This window comes from Rhopilema esculentum, chromosome 3 (assembly GCF_057945365.1).
Source record: "Rhopilema esculentum isolate cy_ngs chromosome 3, ASM5794536v1, whole genome shotgun sequence".
Lineage (NCBI taxonomy): Eukaryota > Metazoa > Cnidaria > Scyphozoa > Rhizostomeae > Rhizostomatidae > Rhopilema > Rhopilema esculentum.
This window is the reverse complement of record NC_142817.1, coordinates 2,698,919-2,717,043: the sequence shown is the minus strand read 5'-3', so window position 1 is coordinate 2,717,043 and position 18,125 is coordinate 2,698,919. Positions and strand designations below refer to the sequence as shown.

At 36.7% G+C, this 18,125-nt stretch overlaps 1 protein-coding gene across 2 annotated transcripts in view; it reads right to left on the bottom strand.

Annotated features, from left to right (window-relative positions):
• Positions 1-1,641: 1,641 nt before the first annotated feature.
• LOC135692498 (conserved oligomeric Golgi complex subunit 5) overlaps positions 1,642-18,125 on the bottom strand; it is a 49,826-nt gene continuing 33,342 nt past the window's right edge. The window contains exons 14-21 of one of the 2 annotated variants that reach the window (XM_065210641.2): positions 15,325-15,435; positions 13,341-13,403; positions 12,780-12,883; positions 12,016-12,088; positions 11,135-11,311; positions 3,894-3,970; positions 2,436-2,562; positions 1,642-2,018 (exon numbers count right to left, since the gene is read on the bottom strand). In XM_065210641.2, coding sequence (XP_065066713.2) covers positions 1,821-2,018; positions 2,436-2,562; positions 3,894-3,970; positions 11,135-11,311; positions 12,016-12,088; positions 12,780-12,883; positions 13,341-13,403; positions 15,325-15,435 — 930 coding nt within the window. In that variant the 3' untranslated portion in view covers positions 1,642-1,820. The remainder of the gene's footprint in view (positions 2,019-2,435; positions 2,563-3,893; positions 3,971-11,134; positions 11,312-12,015; positions 12,089-12,779; positions 12,884-13,340; positions 13,404-15,324; positions 15,436-18,125) is intronic. The other variant, XM_065210642.2, reaches the window with a different exon arrangement.

Genomic DNA, 18,125 nt, shown 5'->3' with positions numbered 1-18,125 from the left:
TGCTGTCAAATATGGATATGCGCACACGAGACGTACACATCAAAGACATGGAGATCATCTACTGGAGGGCATTATTAAAATGAAATAAACTGCAAAATTCTAAAACTGCAACTTAATGTGGAACCAAATAATTTCATATTGAGTGAAGAGTCGGATGCTTGAGAGCTTTACCTTCGAAAAGGGGTCCAAAGCACTGGCCATCATGAATGAAGCTAAGAACTCATAGTTGTTTATCACGTGACAGATATTTTAAGGCCTCCTTTACAAGCACAAGTAAAAGGGCTCGCGTTAAACCATTTGCCTCTAGTTAAACCCGCAACAAAACTCACAACTTGTTGCTTAACTCCATCAAACAAGCAGTTAAATGAGGCCGATTCAGTCCACGCAGAATATTTTCATGAATAGAAGAACTCCAATAACTATGCTTTAGTTTCTTGATTGATGCTGCCATGTGAAATTCCTATCCTATTGTGCAACAAGCAACGAGAGAGTCCCCAAAATGAATCCGTTAGTTCCGTTAGTCACCGTTATTTCCAATTGTATTCTTAAGAAGTATGATGGGTATGAAGCAAAAGTACTTTTGAAAAAAGCTTGCAGCATGAATGACCAATGATTAATTTTGCTCGCTATAAATTAAACTTCGAACTTTTATGTACGGAGAATAATTAGGTGTTACGGCAGAATATTTAAAGCATTTGCTTCAGATAAAATATTTGAAGTGCCTTTTTGCATTGAAACAGTTGAAAAGAAAATATGCCCTTTAAAACAGCGAGTGGATACACGCCCGGTGGATACAAGCTTTGCTTTTGAACAAAGGTACTTTTGCTTCTTGAAAATAATCATGCTTTAATACGTTGTTGATAGTAAGGGGTTACGAACATAGATTGAAGCATATAAGCTTTTGAATACTCCAGAAATTTCCAAACTGAATTTTGCTTGAAGAAGTTGATTGTATGTATAGAGACGTTTAAAGAAGCCACAGTTACTTGAGAAGGTTTCTTTATGGCATATTCTGTTGGAAAGTGATTTGAATATAGTAGACATTGCATGTTATGAGATATTAGAACTTTTAATTAAGCCTATCGTTGATATTCAAAATTTTACCCTGTCTTCTTTTAATCATTTTTAAAATTGGCACTTCAAATATATTCATTCAAATTTATTTAAAATGAATATACCAAGGCCAATTGTAAAGCGGTTTAATAGCTAGAGTTTTAACGTGTATCACAAAGTTTTAGATTTATTAAATTGATCAACAAGAATCGGTATACTTGAACATTTAGCAGTTTCCGTCGAAGAAAATTTGCAAAGAAGACAGGTTAAATCAAAGGTCTTTTATTTTCTTAGGAAAAGTTATTCAAACTTTTACTTTTATATTAGACATCGATATCTCTGTATCAAACAATAATTGCATAAAAAAGAAAGGGTGTCATTTTTTGGCTTTTATGGATTTCCAACGATCGTGTAGAAGAAGAAAATCGTCGAAGCGAACCAAAGAGTACATTCGTATCAGGAAAAAAGAAAACATGAAATGAGAGACTAAATAGCTGAAGGGCTTAAGCAATAAAAGGCTCAAGAAAATGGCCGCCCAACACAACTCTAACTTCGGTACAGGCAACATCTAAAACACACCCACAAAAACTTGCTAATTCTCTGCATAAATTGGGAAAATATTCTCCGTTACTGAAATAAAGCTACTAACAAACTAATTTATAATTAATGACAAGTTCTATTGAAAATATGTCCTCTCGATACCATTTATAATTTAACTACGATAATTAAGGTGCTTAAAATTGAGTTAACGAAAAAGAGAAATATTTCTATTTGTTTGAATGATTTTGAGCAGCCTTGAGCAGCTCACTCATTACGTCATAGACTAAATTTGTCTCGTTTGAGTTGTGAAGTTTTCTTTGTTTTGCATAAGCATCCAAAGTGGATTTGATTAGGGTCAAAACCTCGTTTTCACCCTGGTGAGAGTCCAGCCATGAAGAGTATTCTGATAATGTCCATCCAGCAACCTTAAATTGCACAAAGCAATCATATGAGGGAAAACTTTCTCGTGATAAAAAGCGGGAAGCTAATTGAAACTCAAACCGCTCAGCAAAGCATCAAAGGTAGTCTTGCCACTTATGTTGGACAAAACAAAAGGGTACTTTTAACAATAACAACCACGTGTCTTTACTTGCTACAACCACCACCGTTGATCGAGAAAAAAAATTCTGAAAATAGTTTTCCACAGTTGGAAGGAAAAAGCAGTAAAATGTATGTCATCAATTCCTGGCAAAAAAAATAGGCTATACGCTTGGAGAAGTGGCCACTTGAGTAAAAAACATATGCATGGCAGGATTTAGATTGGCCTGAAACTGGAGATTTTCCATAAAAAAGACAAGAGCACATGTAAAAAACTTCGCAGTGTATAAAATGTAATAACTTACTATGTGGGGAGGTCTCAAATCCAAAGGTGCTTTCGAAAAGAGGAAATGCAGGACAACAGTGTATGGAAGTGCTTCACCAAGAGCTGGGTTGCTTTGTATCTCGTCCAAGGATTGAAACAGCAACGGCCTAAAACGAATCTTTTTCAGTTTAGCACGAATTTAACAACCAATACTCAAGCCCAATATGCTAGACTTAACTTCTTGAAATAAACTCAATAAACGGTAGCTACTCTAAGCTTCATATTCATCAGCAGGGTAGCCTGACTTTGTCAGCGTTGATAAAAAAACGGTTTGCCATTAAATGTGCAGACGTTTCTGTGTACTAAATGCAATGTGTAGTCAACGATTCTGTGTGATCTAGAGTATTTTTTATTTAGTACTCCTTGCAGAATAAACATAATTGCACACACTTCAGTGTGCTAAGCTGAACGGTCCTAAGTTGCAAGCCTTACACATTAAACGATACATTGATAAAGATATTATAATCTTTTAAAGTTTAGCAGTTAAACAAACATGGCAACACTTAGATGAGTCTTTGCACAAAACAAGCATAACTTACTAGGAAACTGAAAAACATGCATCGCAAGACAAGGAAGAATAAGCATTTCAGGAAAAAATTAATGCTTTTTGATGTTACGAAAAGTCGCTCGCGTAAATGATTATTCTGCACACATGCTGCGATGGCCTCAAACATCGAGAAAGAAATGGCTAACGAGTTTGATTATTCGATTGCTGTGTGAAAACCTTAACTGCATGCTGGTAAATGGAAATTGCACGAAAAAGCAATGCAAGTTTATTCCTCCAGAGAGTTTTTGAATAGAATCTCTGAATTCTCAAAAGGCATTAAAGGCTCTTGTGCAACCGGCATGCTTAGCGGTAGCTGTCTTGAGAAATTGGCTTTATTTGTATTTTCATGTAGTACGATATTAGGCCGGTTTTTTAATTATATTTGCAAAGCATACCAGCTCCGAAGGAATGTTTAACAAAGTAAAAGAATTCGACGCAATATGTCGCGAGTACCACAACTAATATATCGTAGAATTGAAGCCTTTCATGTTTAAACGGCAATATTTTTCCGCGAAAACAAAATAGCTAATAAAAAAAGTTGTTCGTACAACAGTCTACTGCATGAACAAAAACACAAGCGAAAAAAATTGAAGAAACTTCTGGAAAATTTCGACAAAGGGTTACTTACAAATGAAGGTAAACGACAGCATTGGGTGAGAAAAGAACTTTCAGACAAGGGATTACCATGCCTTGATATCAGGAAATAGGGGTCTTGTCTAGAAATAATAACATTTGAACAAGCTCTTCGTTCGATTGATGCTTCATTTCTATTAGAGATTAACTGTGCAAATTTAACTGAAATCGCTTACAACTAGTTTAGAGAAGGCTAATTAAATTTAAAATTTAAAACACTAGCTAAAAAATAAGCATTCCAAATGACGTCACACTTACCTGAATGCCCTCAGCATTTTGTAGGCAGCGCCTAGATCTGATATTCTTTTGCAAAATGGGGATACAGCAAGCTCCAGCTGAAATAAATTTAGTTACTATATACCAGTAAAAAAAGAAGAGCAAAAATGATAGTCTTCCTTCAAAACTTCTCGATGCACAAGAAGATCCATGCAAAATGCGGACAAAAACAATCTAAAATTTGTAAGATGAATTGCACTAAAATCTAAATATTACTACAATAAATTGTACTCAAAAGAGCTTGACTAAGAGCCCTAAGCCCAGTCCCATCATATCAACTAAACTATGAAACAAGAGCAACACTGTATAGACATCAAAGTATAAAGACAGACCTTTGAATACACGCCGAGGGGCAATAGGCACCGACGCCCCCTAAAAATCAAATATTTGCCAAAAGTGTAAAGACATCAAAGTACAAAGACAGACTTTCGAATACACACCGAGGGGCAAGAGGCACCGACGCCCCTGAAAATCATATTTGCCAACAGCGTTGATGTTCAGAATCGTTTCAAGAAATTCTCAAAAAAAATCTTTCCGACTATCGATTATCAGAGCTTTGATATAGCGGTTCCGTCCTCTGCAATCATTTACAATAGCAAGTTCATTAATAGTCATTGAATGGGAGAGAAAGGTTTTGAGTATCTAGAATTTTAAATGGGAAACTGCTGACGTTTCAAAAAAGACCCTTTAACGTAAGTTTCATCCAATAATTGACTAGATTAAATTATTTCATTGGCGGCTTTGTTTAAAATTACAAATGGGATCACAGTTAGGGTGTTGTCTCACCCTGCTAACACTTCTTAAACTGCTTAAAATCATTTGAGAAATAATCCCCGCAACGGTACCACCATTTGGAGCTTCTAAAGACTCTCGTTATGACACAATCCACTTATGAGGGCAACTTGCGTCAAAGGGAATTTGGCCACAGAAGTGCCGCACACTGACAGGTGGACTAAATACCAGCATAAAAACACAAAAGTAACTTGCCGATGGCCCCTTAACAGAGACCTAAGTACGTCTAACAACAGTTTTTCAATTCCGCAAATAGTTTAAGCAATGTGCTTATCTAGCAACAACCAACGTTGAATGAAGTCTAGACAAGGTAAAAATGAGACTATGTATTCAGTACACATTAGACCTATATGGACAGGTTGACGCCCTTTAACCACTACTTCAATAGGAGTACGAATGCATCTTTATCATAGGGATGCATTGTCAAGAGGGCAGAAAAGAAAGAAACGAATTCACTAAAATGGCAGGCAGGAGAAGTTTGTACCTAATACTAAGACACTTCTTGTTTGTTTACGTATCAGGCCTTCGGTAGCGGTCGGGCATGGCAATGCTGACTACTCTAGTGTCTCTTATTAGCACCCCCCCCCCCTCCTTCTATTAAATTTTACAAATCTGTCATGACCAGAACAGGCAATTTTCACTTGTCAATAATTCCCTTTGTTATGTTATGTAGTTATTTTTTAATTTTCATAATTCGCCTTCTTATGTTTGTCTATCTTTATCTCTAACCATCTATCCATTATCAAGTAACCAGTGCCGCCATCCTACTAATTTCATTACCTTTTAATTAAAAGATTTACCAACATCCACTCCTTCTATTAGCTCCCCTTTGCTATTAATGTTTACTGACATTTTATTGAAAATTGGCCAAATCTGAGAAATGTAAGAGTTGCTCGAAATATTTGTATTTTGCTTATTTGGAGCGATTTAAGGGTTTCAGCATTATCTAGCATTATCCCTGGTATTCTATAGCATTAGCTAACATCCGAAGGGTTTGTGAATTTAGAAAATTTTCGATATTTTTCCAAGAGATTATAAACTGCTTTTAGCGTTGTTTCCACAGAGTTTTCGAGGTTTACGGAGGAAGCCCGACTATTGGATTCAATGAGTTCATTGCAGATCTTTCCGAGAAAATTTCAAGGCACGTGGAAGATATTTAAGAAACATTTTAATCACTTCAGTTGGATTTGTCACCGGTTATTCGATATAAAGAAGCTTTATTCATTTTTTCAAAAAGAAATCCTGTTAAACGTCCCTAGTTCCCAATTATTTTTCCGAGGGGCAAAACCTCATACAGAAAGGTTTTGCCGAAAATCCACAAATATTAAACAACTTGTAACGTGCCAATATAAGCAGTTTTTTTCCTTGTATGACATTTTCAGCCTGTTTGTCTGTCCTCCGGCAAACAGGCATATTTAAAAAATCGATATACAACTATAGCAAAATCCTGATAACTTGAATCCCCGATACTCAAACATTCGCTACGTCGAACTGACATTACATCACCCTTGCTCAATACATTCATATAAGAAAGCACCTGATAACTCAAAACATTCGCTAAGTCGAACTGATATTACATCACCCTTGCTCAATACATTCATATAAGAAAGCACCTGATAACTCAAACATTCGCTACATCGAACTGAAATTACATCACCCTTGCCCAATACATTCATATAAGAAAGCACCTGATAACTCAAACATTCGCTAAATCAAACTGAAATTACATCACCCTTGCCCAGTACATTCATATAAGAAAGCACCTGATAACTCAAACATTCGCTACATCGAACTGAAATTACATCACCCTTGCCCAATACATTCATATAAGAAAGCACCTGATAACTCAAACATTCGGTAAATCAAACTGATATTACATCACCCTTGCTCAATACATTCATATAAGAAAGCACCTGATAACTCAAAACATTCGCTAAGTCGAACTGATATTACATCACCCTTGCTCAATACATTCATATAAGAAAGCACCTGATAACTCAAACATTCGCTACATCGAACTGAAATTACATCACCCTTGCCCAATACATTCATATAAGAAAGCACCTGATAACTCAAACATTCGCTAAATCAAACTGAAATTACATCACCCTTGCCCAGTACATTCATATAAGAAAGCACCTGATAACTCAAACATTCGCTACATCGAACTGAAATTACATCACCCTTGCCCAATACATTCATATAAGAAAGCACCTGATAACTCAAACATTCGCTACATCGAACTGATATTACATCACCCTTGCCCAGTACATTCATATAAGAAAGCACCTGATAACTCAAACATTCGGTAAATCAAACTGAAATTACATCACCCTTGCCCAATACATTCATATAAGAAAGCACCTGATAACTCAAACATTCGCTACGTCGAACTGACATTACATCACCCTTGCTCAATACATTCATATAAGAAAGCACCTGATAACTCAAACATTCGCTAAATCAAACTGAAATTACATCACCCTTGCCCAGTACATTCATATAAGAAAGCACCTGATAACTCAAACATTCGCTAAATCAAACTGAAATTACATCACCCTTGCCCAGTACATTCATATAAGAAAGCACCTGATAACTCAAACATTCGCTAAATCAAACTGAAATTACATCACCCTTGCCCAATACATTCATATAAGAAAGCACCTGATAACTCAAACATTCGCTAAATCAAACTGAAATTACATCACCCTTGCCCAGTACATTCATATAAGAAAGCACCTGATAACTCAAACATTCGCTACATCGAACTGAAATTACATCACCCTTGCCCAATACATTCATATAAGAAAGCACCTGATAACTCAAACATTCGCTAAATCAAACTGAAATTACATCACCCTTGCCCAATACATTCATATAAGAAAGCACCTGATAACTCAAACATTCGCTAAATCAAACTGATATTGCATCACCCTTGCCTAATACATTCATATAAGAAAGCACCTGATAACTCGAACATTCGCTACATCGAACTGACATTACATCACCCTTGCTCAATACATTCATATAAGAAAGCACCTGATAACTCAAAACATTCGCTAAGTCGAACTGATATTACATCACCCTTGCTCAATACATTCATATAAGAAAGTACCTGATAACTCAAACATTCGCTACATCGAACTGAAATTACATCACCCTTGCCCAATACATTCATATAAGAAAGCACCTGATAACTCAAACATTCGCTAAATCAAACTGAAATTACATCACCCTTGCCCAATACATTCATATAAGAAAGCACCTGATAACTCAAACATTCGCTAAATCAAACTGATATTGCATCACCCTTGCCTAATACATTCATATAAGAAAGCACCTGATAACTCGAACATTCGCTACATCGAACTGACATTACATCACCCTTGCTCAATACATTCATATAAGAAAGCACCTGATAACTCAAACATTCGCTACGTCGAACTGAAATTACATCACCCTTGCCCAGTACATTCATATAAGAAAGCACCTGATAACTCAAACATTCGCTACGTCGAACTGAAATTACATCACCCTTGCCCAGTACATTCATATAAGAAAGCACCTGATAACTCAAACATTCGCTAAATCAAACTGTTATTGCATCACCCTTGCCTAATACATTCATATAAGAAAGCACCTGATAACTCAAACATTCGCTAAATCAAACTGATATTGCATCACCTTTGCCTAATACATTCATATAAGAAAGCACCTGATAACTCAAACATTCGGTAAATCAAACTGAAATTACATCACCCTTGCCCAATACATTCATATAAGAAAGCACCTGATAACTCAAACATTCGCTACGTCGAACTGACATTACATCACCCTTGCTCAATACATTCATATAAGAAAGCACCTGATAACTCAAACATTCGCTACGTCGAACTGATATTACATCACCCTTGCCCAATACATTCATATAAGAAAGCACCTGATAACTCAAACATTCGCTACATCGAACTGACATTACATCACCCTTGCTCAATACATTCATATAAGAAAGCACCTGATAACTCAAACATTCGCTACGTCGAACTGACATTACATCACCCTTGCTCAATACATTCATATAAGAAAGCACCTGATAACTCAAACATTCGCTACGTCGAACTGATATTACATCACCCTTGCCCAATACATTCATATAAGAAAGCACCTGATAACTCAAACATTCGCTACGTCGAACTGACATTACATCACCCTTGCTCAATACATTCATATAAGAAAGCACCTGATAACTCAAACATTCGCTACGTCGAACTGACATTACATCACCCTTGCTCAATACATTCATATAAGAAAGCACCTGATAACTCAAACATTCGCTACGTCGAACTGACATTACATCACCCTTGCTCAATACATTCATATAAGAAAGCACCTGATAACTCAAACATTCGCTACGTCGAACTGACATTACATCACCCTTGCTCAATACATTCATATAAGAAAGCACCTGATAACTCAAACATTCGCTACGTCGAACTGATATTACATCACCCTTGCCCAATACATTCATATAAGAAAGCACCTGATAACTCAAACATTCGCTACGTCGAACTGACATTACATCACCCTTGCTCAATACATTCATATAAGAAAGCACCTGATAACTCAAACATTCGCTACGTCGAACTGATATTACATCACCCTTGCCCAATACATTCATATAAGAAAGCACCTGATAACTCAAACATTCGCTACATCGAACTGATATTACATCACCCTTGCCCAATACATTCATATAAGAAAGCACCTGATAACTCAAACATTCGCTACGTCGAACTGACATTACATCACCCTTGCTCAATACATTCATATAAGAAAGCACCTAATAACTCAAACATTCGCTACGTCGAACTGATATTACATCACCCTTGCCCAATACATTCATATAAGAAAGCACCTGATAACTCAAACATTCGCTACGTCGAACTGAAATTACATCACCCTTGCTCAATACATTCATATAAGAAAGCACCTGATAACTCAAACATTCGCTACGTCGAACTGAAATTACATCACCCTTGCTCAATACATTCATATAAGAAAGCACCTGATAACTCAAACATTCGCTACGTCGAACTGAAATTACATCACCCTTGCCCAATACATTCATATAAGAAAGCACCTGATAACTCAAAACATTCGCTAAGTCGAACTGATATTACATCACCCTTGCCCAATACATTCATATAAGAAAGCACCTGATAACTCAAACATTCGCTAAATCAAACTGATATTGCATCACCTTTGCCCAATACATTCATATAAGAAAGCACCTGATAACTCAAACATTCGCTACGTCGAACTGAAATTACATCACCCTTGCTCAATACATTCATATAAGAAAGCACCTGATAACTCAAACATTCGCTACGTCGAACTGAAATTACATCACCCTTGCTCAATACATTCATATAAGAAAGCACCTGATAACTCAAACATTCGCTACGTCGAACTGAAATTACATCACCCTTGCCCAATACATTCATATAAGAAAGCACCTGATAACTCAAAACATTCGCTAAGTCGAACTGATATTACATCACCCTTGCCCAATACATTCATATAAGAAAGCACCTGATAACTCAAACATTCGCTAAATCAAACTGATATTGCATCACCTTTGCCCAATACATTCATATAAGAAAGCACCTGATAACTCAAAACATTCGCTAAGTCGAACTGATATTACATCACCCTTGCCCAATACATTCATATAAGAAAGCACCTGATAACTCAAACATTCGCTAAATCAAACTGATATTGCATCACCTTTGCCTAATACATTCATATAAGAAAGCACCTGATAACTCAAACATTCGGTAAATCAAACTGAAATTACATCACCCTTGCCCAATACATTCATATAAGAAAGCACCTGATAACTCAAACATTCGCTAAGTCGAACTGAAATTACATCACCCTTGCCCAATACATTCATATAAGAAAGCACCTGATAACTCAAACATTCGCTAAGTCGAACTGAAATTACTTCACCCTTGCCCAATACATTCATATAAGAAAGCACCTGATAACTCAAACATTCGCTAAGTCGAACTGAAATTACATCACCCTTGCCCAATACATTCATATAAGAAAGCACCTGATAACTCGAGCATTCGCTAAGTCGAACTGAAATTACATCACCCTTGCCCAATACATTCATATAAGAAAGCACCTGATAACTCAAACATTCGCTAAATCAAACTGATATTGCATCACCCTTGCCTAATACATTCATATAAGAATGCCCTCGATAGCTCGAACATTCGCTAATCCGGACCATTTCATCAGTCCCTTGGAGGTTCGAGTTTTCGGGACATAACTGCATTAACCTGAATTCCTTCATGAGAGTCAAGAAGACAAGAAATTAAATCACAAGAACAGAGATTGAATCACAAGAAGTTAATCATCACCTGTGCCATGTCATTAGTGAGTTTCATTTTGCCTGTTTCGGAAATATCGTGCAGGAGACTTGCATGACGCACAAACAGAGTCAAACAGCGTGCAGCAACCGGTTTTAACGATTCTTGCAAGACATCTTTGCACTCATACATAGAGAAGTAGTCATGTTGTATCCTTTGAATGAAATTCTACAAAAAAACAAGTAAATATTCACTTTTAAACTTTTAACAGCCGATGTTAAGAAAAATAGGGCTCACGAACGGAAAAGGAAAAAAGTTCCTTCAAGTTTGCCTTGAATTAAAGTTGCTGTGGGCTGAGTAGAAGACTGGTCGACTGGTGCAGGGATTGTGTCTCTAATTAGTATTAACACGGTTTCTTTCTCATAAAAATAACGACAATGCATACAATATTTTTTAAAAGCATTTGGGACCTCACTATGATTCCCTTAAATATCAAAACCCTAGGCCTGCCGATATTTGATTCCTTTTACATGAGGTAGTTCCCTTCAACACTGACAACACTTCTCGTTTAGCAAAAGCATTGTCCATTATTGGGTATTTTCCAAAAACAGGAAAAAAACAGAACATGAATCGAATCAGTTGTGATTGATAAGCATCTCCAATAACCGATATACGCAAAGCCCTGTTAGCATGGTTGAACGAACGAGTTACGTGGTATGCACAACAATTTTAAAATTCTGTACCCTTAAAACAGCATTCATTGCTGACTTAAAACTAGCTGTTTCATCAAAGAAGTACAGGCCAGGGAACCAGATTTCAATAAACTGACCATCAATCTCCAAACAAGGTAGCAGTTTAACGTTTGAGTGCAAAAAGAGTGGATGATATCAGCAATATATTGAATTATCTAAAAATGAAAAATGAGGATTTACCCTTATATCTTTGATGTAAGAAGATGAAGAAGAATCTCCTTGGTCATCGACATCTTCAACAGCTGAATCACTGTTGGTGAAAGAAATATTTTAGTAGCTACATGAGTCATTTGATCTCTTGCTTGAGAACAACTTCATCAAATGTGTTATAAAACTATCGAGTTACCATCTTATCAAGTTTGTTCTTCAACTTCTTCCGAATTAGAAGTTAGATTTGCATTCATTAGGCCCTGAAATGCAACTTGACAAGGAGATATGCGAAAAACTTGACACTGAGAAATGCAAGCTGACATAAAAGTTGCATTATCGTGACTGTATCATCTAATAAAGAATACAGCAACAAAAGAAAGACATTTAAGAAGATAGTTTATCACAAACATATCAATTTAAACAAATTATTGAAAGAAAACATCTTTGACCGGATACCATTCTTCTTTGGCAAAATTCATGAATAATAATAAAACCTGAGGCTCATACAATAGTTTCACACAAATCAAAGCACTTCTGTCTACTCTAGAATATTGAGAATATTACAAGACCCCGAAACAAGGAGAGAAGATAAAATGATAAAGAAAGTAGATAAATATCAGTAAAAGTAAACCATTGAAAAATGATATGTACAGTATATGGCTATGATGCTTCTTTTCTCAAAACACCCAGTCATCCTCCCGAGGCCCATCGGCAACAAACTCAACACACAAAGAAACCACAAGATCTTACATGAGGTCAAGAAAATTCTGAATTTAATCATATCCTAAGCCAACCTGATAAAATTTTCTGTATGAATACGAGCCATCTTGTTTTCTAGTGACGTCATCACAGCATCTAGTAACAAATTCAGCGTGGTTTCCATAACCAGAGTTACGTTCTAAAACAAATGAAATTTTTCGCTTTCTGATAATCTTGCATTTTTAAGCTCTGTTGCATACCTAAGAGAATCTTTGTAAAAATAAAACACCGCGGCATCCTTAAAAAGCAAAGAACAAGCATGCATGGGAAAACTTAGGAGCACAAGATATGGAGGAGAGCGAAGAGTTAAAGGCACATTTCTTCTTTGCAATCGATTTAACCGCAAAGCAGTACACTTAACTTTACTATACTACACAAAGGCTATGGCGGATTAAGTTATCGCCAGTCATCTGTCGGCACATGTTTCTCTGGTTGGCACACGCCAAAAAGAAGTATTTAATGCTAGTCTCTTTGGTTTCTACAAAACTGTCAAGTTTAAGCAGCTTTCTTAATCTGTAACCAAGATTCAAGTCTGGTTGGTTAAACACCTGTCTACTATTATTTTAAAATAAAATTTATTTCTAGAAAATACGTGCCTTAACTGACTGTCCTATAGCAACAACAGCTGCACTCGGAGCATCCTCTAATGTTGCTAGCACCTGCAAAACAAAAAGGCCTATATATGCTTGTTCGCAGTGTTTTGGTTTCTAAAATGCATGAACAAGTCTTCTGTCTTGTCTTTTAAGTATTGTTCTAACGTATACATTGCCATAAGGATGTTACTTTGAATGCAGTTTTGAATAAAGTAAACAATGTAAGAAATTTGACAAAATTGTTCCATGAGAATCGCGAAGCACAACAAAGGATACGAAATTGCTGATGTCCATATGCTCAAATAATTAACGACTGCCTATTACAGCGGAATTACTCCCTTTGTGATCATACTGTGCTAAAAATCCTTCTCAATGGTCAAGAAATCTTAGACGGACAGCTAAAATGACGTCTGTTTCAGTTGACTAGCAAAGGCAAAATACAAAAAATTGACGTGGTAAAAAAGCCTGTAGAAACGTCAATTTGCAATCAGAAGAAATCATCTTCCAATAAAAGCTTTCTTGAAAAATTTGATTTAGTGAATGAAATCTTCTTGTTCTTCATCTCTAAGATTCTGAACAGATGGTGATGACATTTTACACCCACCTCCCCTCCCGTGCAATGTTGATATCTCTGCTGCTGAAATACATACGCTCTAGCAAACATTTTATGTGGGGGGGGGGGTGAATTTTGGACTAAATATGCATTCTACCCTACGCGTGTTTAAGAGTTTGTCTCAACAGCAATGTTCAGGATTGTAGACAATAAAAACATGCAAGTTTCACTTGATGTTTGTTTCACGTTTAGTAGCTGAAAAGGTTTGTAATGAATTAAGGGAAGGCTTCTGGACGGATTTGACCTACGTGATCTGAACAGGAATTTACACAGCTTGACGCATAAGAAAGTAAGATGGGCTTACGTTTCTTTCACAAGATTTTGGCTGCATTCACAAGGTTTTCAATACTCCTTTAAAAGTTTTTTGAATTGTGGTAGAAGTGCGGGAATGTGGGAATACCACCCAAAATAGAGATTTTCAGGGATTAAACCAAAATTTTGAAATTTCATCAAATCCCATAAATCTTTAATCTGATTATTTCTAGCAAAAAGAATGCATCAAATTTGCGTGCAATGCAGGTTTAGTTGACAAATTTAAGGTGGTGCAAAAGAAAACACTTCAAAACATGCTAAAGCTTTTCGTCTGAGCCTTTCGGGAAATAAAAACAACAAAATATTATGATTGACAATTTTGAGTTAGAAAGTAAAGTTACCTGGCTGAGGATTGAAATAGAAATATCAGAAACGCGAGGACAAGGCAGGTAAGGTTAGCCAATCAATGCCGCATTCCCATAGGAAACAAATTACCGATAGAGACCTGGATTTTTTGGATTTGCATCCTTGAGTAAAAGGAATGCAATCCTTCTGAATGAATGGAAGGACTCGCCTGGCATTGGTAACAAAACATAGACTGACAGAAAGAAACATTGTTTATTGGAAAGTTTGAACTGACTTTCAAATTACAAGGAAATGGCAGCGAACAATGGCAGTTTTATTTGCTTTATTTGTCAGTTTTATTTAAAAGTGTTTCTTTGCTAACGGCTGACAGAAAGAAACATTGTTTATTGGAAAGTTTGAACTGACTTTCAAATTACAAGGAAATGGCACCAAACTATGGCAGTTTTATTTGCTTTATTTGTCAGTTTTATTTAAAACTGCTCCTTTGCTGAAAATGTCTCCCTTCCAACTAGCAGTTTTGGAATCGATCTACATAAACATTTTTTCTCACCCCTGGACCCGATTGATAATGTTATCTACAGGCATTCGGCACTGATTGCACAACTTTAACGGTCCTAAGCTCGAGTCTCTGATTGGCCTGTTTCAATCCAAAACCAGGTATATATATTTCCTAGTTTAGAATTTTCGACGTATCTTCTGACATTTAATACTCTGACGAGCGTCAGACCAAAAGTGTCGGTACTAAACAATGCTCACCTGATTAAGGCCACAGCTAAGTTGATATAGAGAGTTGGCAACTTCTGCATTGAGTATCTGTGCGTTCGTCAATCCACCACTTAGTTGGCTAGCCTCTGGGCTTGCAGTTATCTTTAACGAAAAGTATAACATTAACAGGAAGTCCATAACGTTTATGAATGGCGTCCTTAAAATATCACTACAAAGTATTAATTCTGACGCTTCAAAGCATCTTTAATCAGTTTGATATTCCCATATATTCGTAAATTTTGAAAAATTCAAACAATGAAAACTCCATCAACGTACATCTTCAAACAACGGTTACCCTACACATCCTACGCATATAAATATGTTCCCAAACTTTTCATCTCCGATCAAAGCCTAGATGAGAGACCTCCAAACAAGGAGCACTCTCCTACAACGAACTTCAACTTTAGTCAGATACATATCCGACATACGCTAGTTTCGGTAGTCGGATATCTATCTGTCCTCAAGGATCCGCAATACGAGATTTTGCCAAAAAACAATGAAGGTCTAGTGATATTCTCAGTTATGTCTCAAGCCTTTACGTTTAAGTCCTCGTCCGCATAGCTCTTTTCCCAAACTTTCCAAATTCATAAGCCCTAAGAGGAGGGGGGGGGGGCTAATTTGAAGTTTTACGGTAAAAGCGATATTCCATGTGAAACAACGTTATGGACTTCCTTAGCACAGGTCCAGCTAAGGTGTCACTTTAGCAATAATCAGGAACAGGAGATGATTGTTGACTCCGCAATAGATATGCATAAAGGACCAACTTTGAAAGGGTAGACGTACCCTGGGTTCCAGAGCGTCAAGTGTAGCAAGTGGGGCGTCGAGGAAGTCTTCCTCTCCTCCTCCGCACTCTCCCGCAACCCCCTATTTCCTCGACGCCCTACCTGCTACACTTGACGCTCAAGAACCCAGGGTAGGGTAGACGGCGAATGATAGATGCATGCTAGCAAGGATGTATTCAGGAGTTAGTCTTAACAACTGTGACCAAGGATGTAGATTCACTGCCACACTGAACAGCCCGTGTCATATAATAATGAATAGCCCGCAATGCAGTCCACGGAGAAATGCATGCCAATACAGACACACTAATTACACCGGCAGATCAGCAGAGCGTTCGACGTAACCGCAGACAATATTTTTCGGTAATGTATTCATAAAAAACCACTAGGATTAAAGAAGCTTTTACCAAAAATGGGATTGAGCAATGATAATACGTGGGGTTTATTAATAACAGGCTAACATATAAACGGCATTGTGGAAAAAGGTTTATCGTGGTAATTATAACAGCAACATTTACCTGGCTTGAAAAATCAAAGTTTGATTTTCAAATTCAAATTCTTTCAAAGTTGCCACAGACAAAAACCAGTCAGCAAGATTAGAAACTTCCATGGTTTTGTAAAGGATAGACAAAGTGTCTCTGAATTTTTGATTTCGTATCGATGACCAATAACATTCAAATTATGGCTATGGTTAGTATGACTACAGCCAGGTAGGAAGTCGTAAAATTTTAACAAGGGGGGCCCTACTGCAGTGTGGGAGGGTCATGGGCGTGGTTTGTGAGACCACGCCCCTTTGCCTCGTTTCAGTGTTTTGTGCCAAGTTAATTTTCCTTAGGAAATATGATATACCCCTACCTAACGCATTTTAAGCCCTGACAAAATGGCTAAACATATCACTAAACATTTCACTCAACTTTTATTTAGTGAAGTTGAGCGAAGTTTAGCAATGGTGGCAAAACGTGATTAAACGCTGCACTAAACTTAACTCAACCTTTTTTGAACTGTAAGCTGTCTATGACGCTGTTGGTTTGTATAGGAACTTGCATAGAAATTTGCTTTTTGTTTATTTTGTTGCATGCACAAGCAGTGGATAAAAATAAGAATTGGATGAAGCGACGGGGAAAGAAGACTTTTAAGCACAAAGTTGACTGTTGGAGAAGACACAGTAGCGTACACCGAAATATGCAGATGTCTCATAAAGGCTTTTCTGGTCACGTAGAGACAGGAAAACCAAGGATAACCGACGAAAACCTTTGGATTTCCACAGCTAGAGCTGTTCTGTGAAATAATTTGTGAAAAGCCTATAAATTCAATAGTGAAAATAGAGAAAATGCTACAAAATATAGTCTACGGCGCGAAAAGGAAACAAATGATGACAACGAGCGATATTTAACATATCAAACAAAGATATTTAACTGCGCTGATACTCAAGAAATGAAATATGTTGAGTTTTTGGCGATTATAAAAATATTCCACGCGTGGATTGTAACTTTAAAAAGTTATTATCATACCATTTAGACAGAGCCTTGCAGCTATTTTTTACATTTAGCTAAAAAGCATAATGTAAAGCCATATTGTAATATTTTCCGAAATCGATAATCCTGCCGAATGTGCACAACATGGGACTATATTGATGACATTTTAAAAGGAATCGATAAAGCTATAACCGGTTGTGAGGTTCGTTTTAAGGAACATTTGCCTCGAAACGTTCCACATCAAAATTTAAAGTTATTGGCTGGAATAATAACAAGCTCCTAGCATCAACCAATAACAACGAATGCTCAAAAGAGTTAATTTGATAAATTTTGTACTTTTTTGACGATAAAGTTGTTACAATATAGATCAACACATTGTTATTACAGACAAAGTTATTACAACATTGTTTATGGATGCTTTTGACACAAACCCCTTCGCCATCCTAGTTATTGTAACCCATTGAGAAAGAACCTTTTTCTGCTGGATTTCCTTTCTCCAAAACTGGATTTCCTTTCTCCCTGTACTTGAGAAATTGAA